Genomic DNA, 17,921 nt, shown 5'->3' on the forward strand with positions numbered 1-17,921 from the left:
CAAGTGCTGTCTTCTTTGACAAAGAAAATCATATTAAGATGTATGAAATCATGGCAGAATGGAGTTAAAACATCTTCTGTTATCAAATAGATCCTCCTTCCCAACATGGCAGATACTTCAGCATTGCTTTGCTCTATCTTCATCATCAGAAGTGTTCTTTCCTGTAATTTCAAAATTCTTTATGCACATCATCCTTCCTTTGTTCTCTCATTTCACTTTCTTTACACCCTAAGTCTTATCTTGTATTAAAATTTAAATGCCCATGAAGGAGGTACCTTCATGGGGTTGCAAAGAGTCGGACACGACTGAGCGACTGAACTGAACTGAAGGTACCTCCTCTTCCCCATTGACTGTGAGCTCTTAGAGAACAGGAACCTTCTTGTGAATATCCAGTCAGCAGTTATGCTTTAAACAAGAATAGACCACAGGTGAGAACAAATAAATAGAACACAGAAGGATACTCAAGTAGGCCTGAAATTAGAAATTTTTAAAAAATAATAATCTGGAAGCGTAGCAGAAAAAAATTTATTAAACATACTGCCTTTGCAAGAAATCTGCAGTTTGCATTTTGGTGAGGAATTCCTGAAACCTCTTCATGATGTGCACAGACCTGCACCCACTCTTTAACATAATCATAAGCTTTTTCTGTAGTTCATCCATGGGCCCAGAAAGGAAGGACCTTCCCAATACTGAGAAGTGGTGAAAGCATCATGCCTTTAGTCAGCTACCATTACCGCTGATCTTAGTGGAATAATTCAGGGCTTTCATCCTTTGCATGAAAGCATCCTTTGCATCCTTTCATCTCAGCTAGCTGAGAACGAGACAAGTCTACAGTGTATGCCCAAAGCCACAGAGTTATCTTTGGCCTTGCCTTTTTTTTCCCCTAAATTAAAAGAAAGTCTCAGCTGTAGGTATCAACTGGTACAAACCATGATTGGCAATACTTTCTCACAGATAGGAAGCTTTGGACAATTCCAACGCTGTATAAGCACACTTTTTATATATTTGATTTTATTTTAATCAAAGTTTTCACTTTGCTCTTAAATCAGTTTTTCCCGAAGCCTCATAATAACTGTTAGAAAAAAATGACAGCACTTATTACCTAACCTGATTGCTGCTGCTGCTAAGTCGCTTCAGTCGTGTCTGACTCTGTGTGACCCCATAGACAGCAGCCCACCAGGCTCCCTCGTCCCTGGTATTCTCCAGACAAGAACACTGGAGTGGGTTGCCATTTCCTTCTCCAATTCATGAGAGTGAAAAGTTAAAAGTTAAAAGTTAAAATTTAAAGTGAAGTCGCTCAGTCATGTCCAACTCTTAGCGACCCCACGGACTGCAGCCCACCAGGCTCCTCCGTCCATAGGATTTTCCAGGCAAGAGTACTGGAGTGGGGTGCCATTGCCTTCTCCAACCTAACCTAATTACTAGCATCTATTTTATAGTGATTCAAATCTACTTTAGCAATACTCTATAGTTAACCATGGCTACTTTTTCTAAAATTTTAAAAAATCAACCTAACAATTTTTATGCAATTCAAGATTGACATAATGGTTCATACAGAGATTTTTAAAACTTAATTGTTCAGGGACTATATTGACATTTATCTTTCAGTGTTCATCTTTCTACAGCTTTTAGATCAACAGCTTCTATGAATTGGTAGATACATTGGTGGTTTAGTCACTCAGTTGTGTCAATTCTTTGCAACCCAATGGGCTGTTGCCTGCAAGCCTCCCCTGTCCATGGGGTTTTCCAGGCAAGAATACTGGAGTGGGTTGCCATTTCATTCTCCAGAGGAACTTCCCAACCCAGGGATCGAACTCTGGACTCCTGTAGTGCAGGCAGTCTCCTGCATTGCATGTGTCTTCTTTACTGACTGAGCCACCAGGAAAGCCTCAGGAAAGCCCAGTAGTATCTCTTTATAAGGTTTCTCTAACTCAAGATGATCTGTTGGCACCTGATTGTCAGTGTTCATATTTAAGCAACAGAACTTCATGCCTGAGGATGGAGCTTCTCGCTGAGGCCAGGGGTCAACTTCCAACTGAAATGGAAGAGAGTAAGCCCTGAGCCCAGAGAAGAGCCAGTCCGTGTCACGTGCAGTGTCTATGCAGCTTCCTGCTCTTCTGGTGACTTCCTGCTTCTGTGGAGTGCAGCAGAGAGAAAGGGAGGGAAACGAACAGTCTGGCTTCAGGTGCTAGAAGAGGCTCTGAGAAACGCCATAGAGAAGGGGTCACAGGCCCTAATAATAGTTGTCAGTGCCTTCCCTGGTGGCTCATCTGGTGAGGAATCCGCCTACAGTGTGGGAGACCTGGGTTCGATCCCTGGGTTGGGAAGATCCCCTGGAGAAGGGAAAGGCTACCCACTCTGGTATTCTGGCCTGGAGAATTCCATGGACTGTATAGTCCATGGGGTCGCAAAGAGTGGACACGACTGAGCCACTTTCACTTCACTTGAAGAAGACAGGTGTAGACACAGAACGTGGGGCTATATATTGCTTGTGCTCAGTTGCTCAGTTGTGTCCAACTCTTTGCAACCCTTTGGACTGAAGCTCACTGGACTCCTTTGTCCATGGAATTTTCCAGGCAAGAATACTGGAGTAGGTTGCCATTTCCTGCTCCAGGGCATCTTCCCACCCAGGGATCAAACACTGGTCTCCTGTGTCTCCTGCATTGGCAGGTGGATTCTTCACCACTGCACCACCTGGGAAGGCCAATACATTGCTTACTTTTAATAATATACCTGTTTTAAAATCACAAAGTGTGGTTGACCTTGCACCATACTGCAAGGGACATGGCTATTGTCAGGGAGGCAAGAAGTAAATTCAGTTTGAAAACCTAAATATCAACTATATTCCAATATATTTTAAAAATAAATAAAAATAAAATACACAAGTGTATACAGAAAAAATACTTGAATAAAGACTAATTTTTAAAAATGTCAATGGGCAGTACAGAGCACTATACCTCATTTAATTGAAGGGAAGAAATTGCTACTCCAAAATGTAAGAATGATGTGATGGTTTGCTCGCTGCTGCTGCTGCTACTGCTAAGTCACTTCAGTCATGTCCGACTCTGTGCGACCCCATAGACGGCAGCCTGCCAGGCTCCCCCGTCCCTGGGATTCTCCAGGCAAGAACACTGGAGTGGGTTGCCATTTCCTTCTCCAATGCATGAAAGTGAAAAGTGAAAGGGAAGTCACTCAGTCGTGTCAGACTCTTAATGACCCCATGGACTGCAGCCCACCAGGCTCCTCCATCCATGGGATTCTCCAGGCAAGAGTACTAGAGTGGGGTGCCATCACCTTCTCCGGTTTGTTCACTGGTGTATTCAATTTTTAAAACTTAATTTGCTTTTAAAAATTAAGGGAAAAGAAGAAAATAAGGCAGCCAAAAAGCCTACAAGCCACAACAGGAGTAACATCATTAAAAGACACAGCTAGTTGTTCTCAAATGCTTTTGTGACCAACATGATTTTGTGTCATAGCCTGGCCATTAGTAGCTGTGAAGGCTGTGAAACTGAGCCTTAAAGCCAAGAGCTGTCAGCCCTAGCCTACTAAATTCTCTCTCCTACCTACTGTGGTTTCCAACATGAATTTCTCATTCTTTGTTAGGTACATATTTACAAAAAAGAGTGCTTTACTCCTATTTGGCTTTGGATAAGATTTTAAAAAAAACTTTATTTACAAACATTCTATTCCTTTGAATATATATACAGAGTAAAGGACTTGGATAAAATAGGATAAAATCACAGGAAGCAAAGCCAACTTTTCATAAAATCCAGGAGAAATTAGTAACACTCAAAAATCAAAACCTGTTCTAACAGTTACAAGAGAGTCAAAGCAAATAGATTGGGGGACAACAAACCACATCAGATTTCCCTCAAACCCTCTAGCCAGTGTTTGTTTTTTTTTTTTTTTTTTCAAAAGTTAATAGCCAGTTCAGGAATTTCAAGTCACATAGAGTCTTATTTCTACCTACCTCACATAGTGAAGTCATTTAATTTGTAAAAACAGTATCAGAGAAAGGGATTGTCTCCATTCATCCATTCAGAGAATACAGGAGGAAAATCACTCACTCAAAGCAACTGAGAATTTTTTGAGGAATAAAATCATCTAGCCTGGGAAGTGTTGTTGAAATCCAGGCATACTTTCTTAGAAAAATGCTACCTCAACTCAAAACAAAATTGACTTTCTTTCTGTGTGCCAGAAGAGTCCCTGGGATTCTTGGTTGGTAGGCAGGTAGGTAGGCAGCCACGTAGTCCACAGGCTGGGGGGGAGTGGGGGGCGACTGCTTTCAGTTCAAAGGCCCATGCTTTCCCGTTGTGCATCAGCAAATCTGAGAAGTCACTGAGCTATTGACAGGTGGTGGTAGGAACTTAACAAGAGAAGAAAAATGGCTGCTAATGGTAGTGCCTGCCACCAGTGCTGCTAGGAAGCCTTGGTGGCTGTAGGATCTTGGCTGAAAATGCTAAATTAGGGTGGCTCTTGAAATCTTCAGCCTCCCAAGTCTGTTAGTTCCTCCCTTTACATGAGAAAGGTTGACACAGCTAGTATCTGTTTTGAGGATAGAGAGTAAGTTGATGGGAGAGACGTTCTTATGGGGAAATCTGCCCCGAGGTGAAGCTTGAAGACTTGGCACTCTTTCCTCCTACCAGACGTTTGGCACTCCTTGACCTGGTGGGGGTCTCAAAGACCCCGGGGACACTGCGGCCATCCTTGGGGGACTGGGCCTGCTGGGCTTCTTTCAGTTCCCTGATAATGAAAAAGGAAAAGTGTACATTCTTCAGTCCTAAATTAGAGGTGATATTTATGATCAAAACCAGCATAGATTTTTCTTTTTATTTCAGTATTTATAGAAACAAGCATGAATGATACGCAGAATAGAAAATTAACTCCTGTGATTATCTTTAGAAAGGGCTAGCACACAAGTGCCTCAACACATTGCAAGTTTGCCTTTCTGAATTCTACTGCTGCTGCTGCTGCTAAGTCGCTTCAGTCGTGTCCAACTCTTCATGACCCCATGGACCGCAGCCTACCAGGCTCCTCTGTCCAAGGGATTTTCCAGGCAAGAGTACTGAAATGGGTTGCCATTGCCTTCTCCAGAATTCTACTGATTGGGGCATAAATGGTCTTTAAAATTAAAGAGAAATAAGGAGACGACTCTACAGGGGTCAGCAAAAGGACAGCCCATGGGTCAAATCTGGCCTGCCACCCGTTTTTGTAAATAAAGCCTTACCAGAATTCAGCCATTCACATTCATTTTTGTATGATCTCTGATCACTTTCACATCACTCCAGCAGAGTTGAGTCATTACAGCTAAGACCATATGGCCCACAAAGGATAAAATACCACCTTGGTCTTACAGAAGAGTGTGCCAGCCCCTGGTCTAGACAATTTCAAGGCATCTGCCTCATCTCCATGATGGGTGCTCACTACCGGTAATGACCGATGACACACCTGTACATCCACGTCTGGCTTCACAGATATACACACCACACCTTAAGGAATACTTATACTCCTGTGACAGCATATATATTTGTATTTTATTTGTTAGCGGAAATAGAGCAAAAAAAAAAATATTAGGAAGGATTATTAGGAAGTTGCTTACAAGGAAGGATTACTTCACTAAAGTCTTCATTAGAGTTTCCACAACTCAATGCCAAGAAATTATCTGGGGACGGGGGGGACTTTAAAGCTAATCATTCTAAGATGGACTGTGTATCCAAAAGAAATTGGACTTAAGTATACTTGAGACAATGGAAGTGACAAATAAATTGCAGGGATTAGATCTTATAGACAGATTAGATCTGACAGTGCCTGAAGAACTATGGAAGGAGGTTTGTGACATTGTGCAGGAGGCAGTGATCAAGACCATCCCCAGAAAAAGAAATGCAAAAAGGCAAAATGGTTGTCTGAGGAGGCCTTATAAATAGCTATGAAAAGAGGAGAAGCTAAAGGCATTGGAGAAAAGGAAAGATATACCCATTTGAACGCAGAGTTCCGAAGAATAGCAAGGAGAGAGAAGAAAGCCTTTCTCAGCAATCAATGCAAAGAAATAGAGGAAAACAACAGAATGGGAAAGACTAGAGATCTATTCAAGAAAATCAGAGATATCAAGGGAAATTTTCATGCAAAGATGGGCACAATAAAGACCAGAAATTATATGGGAGCAGAAAATATTAAGAAAAGGTGGCAAGAATACACAGAAGAACTATACAAAAAAGATCTTCACGACCCAGATAATCACGATGGTGTGATCACTCACCTAGACCCAGACATCCTGTGGGCCTTAGGAAGCATCAGTACAAACAAAACTGGTGGAGGTGATGGAATTCCAGTTGAGCTATTTCAAATCCTGAAACACGATGCTGTGAAAGTGCTGCATTCAATATGCCAGCAAATATGGAAAACTCAGCAGTGGCCACAGGACTGGAAAAGGTCAGTTTTCATTCCATTCCCAAAGAAAGGCAATGCCAAAGAATGCTCAAACTACCGCACAATTGCAATCATATCACACGCTAGCAAAATAATGCTCAAAATTCTCCAAGCCAGCTTCAATAGTACATGAACTGTGAACTTCCAGATGTTCAAGCTGCATTTAGAAAAGGCAGAGGAACCAGAGAATAAATTGCCAACATCCATGGATTATCAAAAGAGCAAGAGAGTTTCAGAAAAATATCTACTTCTGCTTTATTGACTATGCCAAAGCCTTTGGCTGTGTGGATCACCACAAACTGTGGAAAATTCTTAAAGAGATGGGAATACCAGACCACTTGACCTGCCTCCTGAGAAATCTGTTTGCAGGTCAAGAAGCAACAGTTAGAACTGGACATGGAACAACAGACTGGTTCTAAATCAGGAAAGGAGCACGTCAAGGCTGTATATTGTCACCCCGCTTATTTAACTTATATGCAGAGTACATCATGCGGAATCTTAGACCGGATGAAGCATGAGCTAGAATCAAGATTGCTGGGAGAAATATCAATAACCTCAGATATGCAGATGACACCACCCTTATGGCAGAAAGCAAAAGAAGAGCTAGAGCTTCTTGATGAAAGTGAAAGAGGAGAGTGAAAAAGTTGGCTTAAAGCTCAACATTCAGAAAACAAAGATCATGGCATCCGGTCCCATCACTTCATGTCAAATAGATGGAGAAACAGTGGAAACAGTGGCAGACTTTATTTTGGGGGGCTCCAAAATCAGTGCAGATGATGACTGCAGCCATGAAATTAAAAGACACTTGCTCCTTAAAAGACAAGTTATGGCCAACCTAGACAGCATATTAAAAAACAGAGATATTACTTTACCAACAAAGGTCTGTCTAGTCAAAGTTATGGTTTTTCCAGTAGTCATGTATGGATGTGAGAGTTGGACTATAAAGAAAGCTGAACCCTGAAGAATTGATGCTTTTGAACTGTGGTGTTGGAGAACACTTTTGAGAGTCCCTTGGACTGCAGGAGATCCAACCAGTCCATTCTAAAGGAGATCATTCCTGGATATTCACTGGAAGGACTGATGCTGAAAGCTGAAACTCCAATACTTTGGCCACATGATGCAAAGAACTGACTCATTGGAAATGACCCTGATGCTGGGTCTTTTCGTCTCCTTTTATATTTTCAACAATTCACTGGATGTAATGATTACTTTAAAATGCCTTCAGGATCCTGCTCAACCATCACTGCCTGACCTTTATAATATCAGATCCATGCTATCTAATTAATTCCTACTTGTTAAATGAAGGAATAGATTAATAAATGCATGCATGAATACAAGCTTACATGCGTAAGAAATAGGATTGCTTCCTTAGGCTTAGAAAAATACTTCTGTCTTAAACATGGGCCAAGACAGAAAATTTTTTTGCTGTTTTTTTATTTATTTTTACTTGAAGGATAATTGCTCCACAATATTACATTGGCTTCTGCCATACATCAACATGAATCAGCCATAGGCTCTGTAACAATCAAGAGAGAATATCTGCCTGCCCTATGATTTAATGGATTTGTCATGGGTCCCTTGTCTAACTCAATGAAACTAAGCCATGCCCTGCAGGGCCACCCAAGACGGGGGTGCATGGTGGAGAGGTCTGACACAATGTGGTCCACTGGAGAAGGGAATGGCAAGCCACTTCAGTATTTTTGCCTTGAGAATCCCATGAACAGTATGAAAAGGCAAAATGATAGGATACTGAAAGAGGAACTTCCCAGGTCAATAGGTACCCAATGTGCTACTGGAGATCAGTGGAGAAATAACTCCAGAAGGAATGAAGGGATGGAGCCAAAGCAAAAACAATACCCAGCTGTGGATGTGACTGGTGATAGAAACAAGGTCCAATGCTGTAAAGAGCAATATTGCATAGGAACCTGGAATGTCAGGTCCATGAATCATGGCAAATTGGAATTAGTCAAACAGGAGATGGCAAGAGTGAATGTCGACATTCTACGAATCAGTGAACTAAAATGGACTGGAATAGGTGAATTTAACTCAGATGACCATTATGTCTACTACTGTAGGCAGGAATCCCTCAGAAGAAATGGAGTAGCCATCATGGTCAACCAGAGAGTCCGAAATGCAGTACTTGGATGCAATCTCAAAAACAACAGAATGATCTCTGTTCATTTCCAAGGCAAACCATTCAATATCACAGTAATCCAAGTCTATGCCCCAACCAGTAATGCTGAAGAAGCTGAAGCTGAACGGTTCTATGAAGACCTACAAGACCTTTTAGAACTAACACCCCAAAAACATGTCTTTTTCATTATAGGGGACTGGAATGCAAAAGTAGGAAGTCAAGAAACACCTGAAGTAACAGGCAAATTTGGCCTTGGAATGCGGAATGAAGCAGGGCAAAGACTAATAGACTTTTGCCAAGAAAATGCACTGGTCATAGCAAACACCCTCTTCCAACAACACAAGAGAAGACTCTACACATGGACATCAACAGATGGTCAACACCGAAATCAGATTGATTATCTTCTTTGCAGCCAAAGATGGAGAAGCTCTATATAGTCAACAAAAACAAGACCAGGAGCTGACTGTGGCTCAGATCATGAACTCCTTATTACCAAATTCAGACTTAAATTGAAGAAAGTAGGGAAAAACACTAGACCATTCAGGTATGACCTAAATCAAATCCCTTATGATTATGCAGTGGAAGTTAGAAATAGATTTAAGGGGCTAAATCTGATAGAGTGCCTGATGAACTATGGAATGAGGTTCGTGACTCTGTACAGGAGACAGGGATCAAGACCATCCCCATGGAAAAGAAATGCAAAAAAGCAAAATGGCTGTCTGGGGAGGCCTTACAAATAGCTGTGAAAAGAAGAGAGGTGAAAAGCAAAAGAGAAAAGGAAAGATACAAGCATCTGAATGCAGAATTCCAAAGAATAGCAAGAGATAAGAAAGCCTTCCTCAGTGATCAATGCAAAGAAATGGAGGAAAACAACAGAATGGGAAAGACTAGAGAGATCTTCAAGAAAATTAGAGATACCAAGGGAACATTTCATGCAAAGATGGGATCGATAAAGGACAGAAATGGTAGGGACCTAACAGAAGCAGAAGATATTAAGAAGAGGTGGCAAGAATACACAGAAGAACTGTACAAAAAAGATCTTCATGACCCAGATAATCATGATGGTGTGATCACTCACCTAGAGGCATACATCCTGGAATGTGAAGTCAAGTGGGCCTTAGGAAGCATCACTATGAACAAAGCTAGTGGAGGTGATGGCATTCCAGTTGAGCTATTTCAAATCCTGAAAGATGATGCTGTGAAAGTGCTGCACTCAATATGCCAGCAAATTTGGAAAACTCAGCAGTGGCCACAGGACTGGAAAAGGTCAGTTTTCATTCCAGTCCCAAAGAAAGGCAATGCCAAAGAATGCTCAAACTACCGCACAATTGCACTCATCTGACACTCTAGTAAAGTAATGCTCAAAATTCTCCAAGCCAGGCTTTAAGCAATACGTGAACCGTGAAATTCCAGATGTTCAAGCTGGTTTTAGAAAACGCAGAGGAACCAGAGATCAAATTGCCAACATCCGCTGGATCATGGAAAAAGCAAGAGTGTTCTAGAAAAACATTTATTTCTGCTTTATTGACTATGCCAAAGCCTTTGACGGTATGAATCACAATAAACTGTGGAAAATTCTGAAAGAGATGGGAATCCCAGACCACCTGACCTGCCTCTTGAGAAACCTATATGCAGGTCAGGAAGCAACAGTTAGAATTGGACATGGAACAACAGACTGGTTCCAAATAGGAAAAGGAGTACGTCGAGGCTGTATATTGTCACCCTGCTTATTTAACTTCTATGCAGAGTACATCATGAGAAACGCTGGACTGGAAGAAACACAAGCTGGAATCAAGATTGCCAGGAGAAATATCAATAACCTCAGATATGCAGATGATACCACCCTTATGACAGAAAGTGAAGAAGAACTAAAAAGCCTTTTGATGAAAGTGAAAGAGGAGAGTGAAAAAGTTGGCTTAAAGCTCAACATTAAGAAAACGAAGATCATGGCATCCGGTCCCATCACTTCATGGGAAATAGATAGGGAAACAGTGGAAACAGTGTCAGACTTTATTTTGGGGGGCTCCAAAATCACTGCAGATGGTGACTACAGCCACGCTTACTCCTTGGAAGAAAAGTTATGACCAATCTAGATAGCATATTCAAAAGCAGAGACATTACTTTGCCAACAAAGGTCCGTCTAGTCAAGGCTATGGTTTTTCCAGTAGTCATGTATGGATGTGAGAGTTGGACTGTGAAGAAAGCTGAGAGCCGAAGAATTGATGCTTTTGAACTGTGGTGTTGGAGAAGACTCTTGAGAGTCCCTTGGACTGCAAGGAAATCCAACCAGTCCATTCTGAAGAAGATCAGCCCTGGGATTTCTTTGGAGGGAATGATGCTGAAGCTGAAACTCCAGTACTTTGGCCACCTCATGTGAAGAGTTGACTCATTGGAAAAGACTCTGACGCTGGGAGGGATTGGGGGCAGGAGGAGAAGGGGATGACAGAGGATGAGATGGCTGGATGGCATCACGGACTCGATGGATGTGAGTCTGAGTGAACTCCGGGAGTTGGTGATAAACAGGGAGGCCTGGCGTGCTGCGATTCATGGGATTGCAAAGAGTCGGACACGACTGAGCAACTGAACTGGACTGAACTGAGTGGGTCCCTTCCCACCTTAGTTATGGTTATCTTACTTTGGGTAGTCATCTACCAGTTACTTGAATACTGTTGTCACTTAGAATCCTAATTTTTCTTTATCAGTTGTATTTCCTTGCAATCATTTGCATTAACTGGAATTGTCTCTCTCAAGCTGCCTACTCATACAGCATCTATCCCCTTGTTACACAGGGCCCCTCTTTGTGAGCAGGAGCCTCTGTGTCACAATGTTAGATTCCACTTGAATCCATAGAGAAGATACACCAGACCGGTTGTCATTGTGAGTACCACATAAATAGGTTCTTCCTCAACTCCAGCATCCAAAAATCTACCTTTCCAGTGTGGCTGTCTTTAACTTTTCCAAGTTCAGCTGGTGCTGAAGTTCTTCTGTTTTCCCCAGGGAGGGACAGAGGACTCGACTCTTGGCCAGAGCTGCTGCAGACGGTCTCTCTGCTGGATCAGGGTGGACCATGTTCTGATGAGGTGGGACCAAAAGGGAGGAAATAGAAGTTTCATTCTTGAGAAAATCTGCCCACCCAACCAACTCCAACCCAGCTTCTGCTGGTGGGTTTTTTGAAACTCAATTCTCCTTTGTGCAAAGGAAAGAAATAAATAAAAACTTAGCTTCACCCAGGACAGAAATACTATCCTTATGTGATAGCATCCATCATCCATACCTTTGACTTTCTCAAGTATCCTCTTTTAAAGCTGATTGAACTAGTCTAATGTCTTAATTTTCAACAGAGGAAACTGAGGTCCCGAGATAAAGTGGCTTGTCCGAGTTATTGACAGGACCAAGACTAAAACCTGGGTTACCCAACTGCTAGTTCAGCTCACTTACTTCCATCATGTGTCCATTTTTCACTTAAAATTAATTAAGGATATCCCACCATGACAGTATTCCTACAGCCTTTGTCTTCAGAGGGTGTCTAGAGCCTAAGATGACTGGAATACAGTAGAAAATACCTCACTGTAAACAGCAGTTAGTGTCAAATAATGAAGGAAACACTGACCCTTCCATTTGAGGAGCAACGTTCAGAGTCCACTCCACTACTTAGTATGTATCCTTGAGCAAGTCACAACACTTTGCTGAAACTCAGTCTTCCTTTACTGGCATTTGGAATAGCAATATTCACCTTCTGGACTGTTGTGAGAATTAAATGAATTAGCATAGACTTATTACCTAGCACAGGACCAACACTGAGCTCCTCAGTAAGTATAAGTATCAACTAACTCTAAGGACGATTTACACATAGAAATAGGTAGACATCTACTTGCCAAGACATTAAAAAAAAAATACATTTCCATCTTTTCTTCACAAGAGACAGCACCTTGAGTAGTTGGTGGAATTCCTTGGAGAGCTCCTGAGGAATGTCTGGAAGGTTCCCCTCACGAATGTGATGCCACTCGGTGCCGTTGGTGGGCAACGACTCTGCTCCTGCAGCCACCGCGATGGTCAACCCCAAGGCAAACGTGTCTGCTTTGGGGAGGTGCTGATAATTCTTCAAAACAGAAGAAGACAAGAAGGCTGGTTAGCTTGCCAAGTGAGGCGAGTCTAGACTAAAATACAACTGCTAAGAGAGAGTTGCTTGAACACACACGACCTTAAACAGACACAGTGGGCAGGTCATATCTGCTATGGTTAGTAGTCTCTTTCTAGAGAAGACAGAGGACAGGGCATCAATCCACCTGAGTAATACTGCCCTGGTCCTGGGAACCCAAAGCTGGTGCTCTGTGATGACCTAGATGGGTGGGATGGAGGAGGAGATGGGAGGGCAGCTTAGGAGGGGGAGGACGTATGTGTACCTATGGCTGGTTCATGTTGATGTATAGCAGAAACCATCACAATATTGTATAGTAATTAAACTCCAATTAAAAATTAAATAAATTTTTTAAAAAAATATGCTGCCCTCCAGAGTCAGAGGCAGAATCTCAGCACTCTTTTGTTCTCTCAGTTTCAAAAAGGCTTGAAACTTAGATTGACTGATCATAAAGAGGAAAGACTCCTCTTTTTTCCCCCAACTATCATCCTGTAGAAAGTTATATCCTTCCTAGGCCAGACTCATAGACATGTTAAAAGATGAGCAATAACTGAAGGCCATTTCAGTGACCAAGGCTGGTGGTGCTGTCAAAAGGCTAGTCTCATAATAAAGGTTGGGTTGGACCAATAAAGGCTTCCTTCCTGCTAGGAAATTCATAATGCTAAGAATTCTAAAAAATATTAGAAATAGCAAAAGAACTTTACAAAAAAACAGCAAAAAATGTTGATTAATCCATTGATTGAGCCACCCTCTTTGCAAACATTTCAATGGACTATTAAAAACCCTTTGTTCCCCAAATCTATACCTCTTGCAAAATCTCATTAGCCAGGAAGCGACTGTCCCCCTCTTCCACTTTGGGATTGCTTATTGATGTCACATGACCCAAGTCACCTAAAAAAAGAAAAAAGAAGTAGAGTTCTTTCAAAGCATGTTTTTCTTAAAACTGGAATAAATGGATTAGAGTCATCAGCATACATTTTGTAGGATAAGAGTATACCAATCAAGTTACAAAACAGACTCGCCAATTTTATACATCACATCAGCAGAGAGAAACCAATCAGCTTCATTTTCAGCCTCTTCCAGGACTACGGGAGAGTCGCTTTCCATCTTATGACAAATGAAGATGTTACCTGAAAAAAAATATAGAACTGTCGTAAGGAATGATTCCTAAACCTTTTCACCTCAAAGACTCTTTTCTGTAAATGACATTTCAATCATCCTCCTCTTCTGTGTGTGCAGGTAACAAGACCACCAAGGTTTCTTTTCTTCCATGGAATCTCTCACACTACTTCCAAACAGCTCAGCGATTGATAATACCTATTTCAGTGGAACTTAAACCTCAAACCTCTTTGAAGAGGCTGGTGACCTCAAAACAAAGAAATAATCAACAACACAGGATAGTAACATTTCCTTGCATTTCAGATGAATGAGTGCCTTAACCCACTAGTTGTAAACAGTCAGGATGGAGTCTCTTATCTATGCAGTAAATTCAATACTTATTTTCATACTTGGGCTTCACTATCTGGGAGTCTTTTCTTTCTGTCCTCTTGGAGCAATAGGAAAGTAGTTAAAGCTGTTTGACTGAAATGTGGGCAGGGGGAGAGGGACGTGGAGGGATTCTGCCAGCTAACAGCCTCTTTGACAGTCATGTAGGCACAGATTCTGACAACAATGGGGAAGGAATCAACACGGCCAGAGGAGCAGAGGAGAGCCGGACTGACTGGGCTTGATGTCCAGGTGCACCATGCCGGAGTTGTGGATGTATTTGAGCCCGAGGGAAATCTGTAGAAGGATGTCCTTGAGTCTGGGCTCTGGGAAATGATTGCCAGACTTTGCGTTTTCAGTTACTGCAGCCTGCAAGCTCCCACCTAGGAAAGAACAACAGAATAGCCCCACCGAGTGAGAGAAAAAGGTGTGAATCTTATACATGAAAGCCTAGTACTTATTCAATACATTCCTCATGAATGAACTCAGTCGAACAAGTCTCAACTGCTTCAGTGTCGGTGTGATATTATGTCTCTCCCATAGACAGAATATCAGCTCCCTGTCTATACCACAAACATATCGGAAAGAATAATTAAGGACCTTTAAAGAGCAAAAAGAAAATGCTATATCCTAGGTAGCTAATATGTGGCTCTATTGCCTTGAGTATGCCCCCAGCTAACATTTAAAAAGCTTCACCTTGTTATCAACAGAAGATCAGTCAGGCCTAGTCATATAGTTACTATGGTATCGATGAATAATTCCATGTTGGTGTCAAGCTAGTGCTTATAGGCCATTAGTAACTTTAATGTAATTGATTTCAAGTTTCCTTCCATTAAAACATATATCACAAAATAAGAACATTTAATGATGGCTGACCCAAAGAAAATATAAAACCTCCATGTACACCTAAACCCTCTTTGAGCCACTGTGTTTATCAGCTCTATTACTGTTATCAATAAAAAGATAAGCCCTGAGCTCATCTGACTACCTGACCTCAGATGCCCCTGCCCTAAGGTATTAGAATGCTTCTGAACCTTTTGATTCATTAGTTAGCATTTGTCTGTAGCCTCCTCAGTCAAATTAGAGAATTCTGGGACCCCCATCAGTTATAAGGCCTGTAAATCCCCCCTTCAAGTGTGTATCAGAACAGTAGGGTCTGAGATGGTAACTATACTTTTAAGGAAATCTATATTTAAAACTCTCTAATGTAAAATTGAATGTAAAGGTTGAACTGCCACATTCAAATAAATTCAGAACGGAGAATTCAGCACCTTTCAGAAACCAAAAAAAAGGGGGGAGGTGCTAAATAGAAGGTTTTTGTTTTTCCCTGGAAATGTCCTTAGGAAAGAATTTATGAACTGTAGGTGACATTAAGAAGGAAGAATAAATAAAGAGTGCATTAGGGTTATTATAAACAAAGCCACCTTGAGGCTAAGTTTGCAGATGAGTTTATGAGATGTGATGGAGGAAAAGGGAGGTTGCATCAAAGCCCCTGGGTCTCCACTAGCCTGGCTGTTCCTTTAGGACAGGCCCACAGCTCATTCATCCTTCCTGTCCCACGGTCTGGCATGTAATCAGTATTTTCTGAACTGAATGTCTATCCTGGTAACAGAGGAAAAAGACTAAGTGAAGGCCCCTATGAAATGCATGGAAAGAAATAAGCATCGTGAGTTACTTAGCATTCCTTTAATATGTTCCTTTAGATTATAAGTATAGGGATTTCTAATCCCCTGAAGTGTGATGGGTATTTAGTAAGAGGAACTAGACCAGTGATCGCAGCACTTTCAATTACTTAGAATCTCTATAGGTAGTGTTAAAGTTAGCCAAGTGATAAAACTGTAGAACAGAAGTTACTGAAAAGTACTCATTCATATGACTGTGTTAGAATATCCTAATTTTGCTTGAGCTAAAACTGATTGTCCGCACACTCTTGCAGAACAGCATAATGAACTGTTCTTTACTAAACAGTATTAACAAGAAGTAGCCATTGACAGGGGGCTTCCCCAGTGACTCAGATGGTAAAGAATCCACCTGCCATGCGGAAGACCCAGGTTCGATCCCTGGATCAGGAAGATCCCCTGGAGAAGGGAATGGCTACCCATCCAGGATTCTTGCCTGGAGAATTCCATGTACAGAGGAACCTGGCGGGCTACAGTCTGTGAGGTCGCAAAGAGTCAGACATGACTGAGTGACTAACACGTTTCACTTCACTTTCATGCATTTATAGACATAGCAATACTGAATGAACTGTAAGCTTCATCCCTCTTAATCCGCCCGGCTGCACTGAAGCCTTAGCTCCGTAACCCAAGGTAACCCCTGGCGTTGGCTCGGTGCCTTAGGAGGTGCCTTAGGAGGAAGATGGCCAGCTCCCGGGCAGTTCTTTTCAAACCATCTTTGTCAGATGAGTTGCTGGGTTCCTTCCTTTAGATAAATGTATTCGCCCCACTTGGTAGGAGAAAAGATACTTCAGAAAAATATATCCTTGTTTTCCTGTCTGCTCATAAGACCTAACAGATGCCAAAACAAAGAAATAGCAAATACCTTCTGACGATGAAATGCAAACAGCAGGCCAACAGTTCAACAGCACGTCTTATTTATGTTTTTGTATTCTCACTATGCTACTTTGCTGCCAACCACACAAGCCTACTTTTCTGCTGGGAAAATAGTCCCTTATCTTGTGGGAAAATATAACCTGTATTCATGGTGCTCCAACTTCTGGATGTCATATCACTTGAGCAAATGTGAGACCAGTATTCTAGGGGATCGTGCTCTGTAAAACTTCTATGCCAGAAGACATCACAAGAAAACACTGCGATTAGGGAGAGATTGGGCTTCCCCGGTGGTACCAGTGGTAAAGAACCTGCCTGCCAAAGCAGGAGATGTAAGACACACAGGTTTGATCCTTGAATCGAGAAGATCCCTTGGAGGAGGGCATGGCAACCCACACCAGTATTCTTGTCTGGAGAATCCCATGGACAGAGGAGCCTGCGGAACTACAGCCTATAGGGTCACAATGAGTCGGAGATGGCTGAAGCGACTGAGCACGCACACACGCAGGGAGAGAGTAATTATCCAGCGCTGAGCCGGTTAGAAGCCTGGTTGTTGCAGAATCAGCTGGCTACTGGAGACCTCAGATTTCTGAGGCTGGCCCAGAGGTGACCTTGTAGGGGACCTTGGCTAGGGTGGCAGAGAGGGCGGAAACTTCTGATTGGTTCAGGGTTAATGAGGGACAAGCAGGAAATCAGATGACTGTTGGTCTCTCACAGTTAAAATCTATGTTATCTACCTCGTCTAATTTATAATTGAAATTAAAACTGTCACCATGCATGTTCCAGCCTGACTGCTATGAGAGGCTGGGTAGAGGGGTTTGGGTCGATATGGGTGGGTAAGGGTGGGTATTGGGAAACAGGGCATAGGATGAAGAGGTGAGACGGAGGAGGAGGGGGAGGATGTGGGCGGAGGGAAAGAAGCCCCGGCTACCTGACACATACTTTGGATTTCTTATCCTTTACTTAGACCCACTCCAGTATTCTTGCCTGGAGAATCCCACGGACAGAGGAGCCTGGCAGGCTACAGTCCATGGGGTCGCAAGAGTGTGACACCATTTAGCAACTAGACCACCAGCACCACTGTGAAAAGTCTCAACATGGATTATCCTCAACGACAAACAAGATTTGCATGTGTGCGAAGTCACTTCGGTCGTGTCCAACTCTCTGTGACCCTATGTGCTGCAGCCTG

The 17,921-nt window shown here is 42.3% G+C and overlaps 1 protein-coding gene across 1 annotated transcript in view; it reads right to left on the reverse strand.

Moving 5' to 3' along the window:
• The window catches only part of WEE2 (WEE1 homolog 2), a 29,578-nt gene continuing 16,243 nt past the window's right edge, over positions 4,587-17,921 (reverse strand). The window contains exons 6-11 of the mRNA XM_005679535.2: positions 14,420-14,566; positions 13,721-13,828; positions 13,504-13,589; positions 12,489-12,659; positions 11,490-11,632; positions 4,587-4,743 (exon numbers count right to left, since the gene is read on the reverse strand). Of these exons, the coding sequence (XP_005679592.2) occupies positions 4,587-4,743; positions 11,490-11,632; positions 12,489-12,659; positions 13,504-13,589; positions 13,721-13,828; positions 14,420-14,566 (812 nt within the window). The remainder of the gene's footprint in view (positions 4,744-11,489; positions 11,633-12,488; positions 12,660-13,503; positions 13,590-13,720; positions 13,829-14,419; positions 14,567-17,921) is intronic.

Source organism: Capra hircus, chromosome 4, assembly GCF_001704415.2.
Source record: "Capra hircus breed San Clemente chromosome 4, ASM170441v1, whole genome shotgun sequence".
Taxonomy (NCBI): domain Eukaryota; kingdom Metazoa; phylum Chordata; class Mammalia; order Artiodactyla; family Bovidae; genus Capra; species Capra hircus.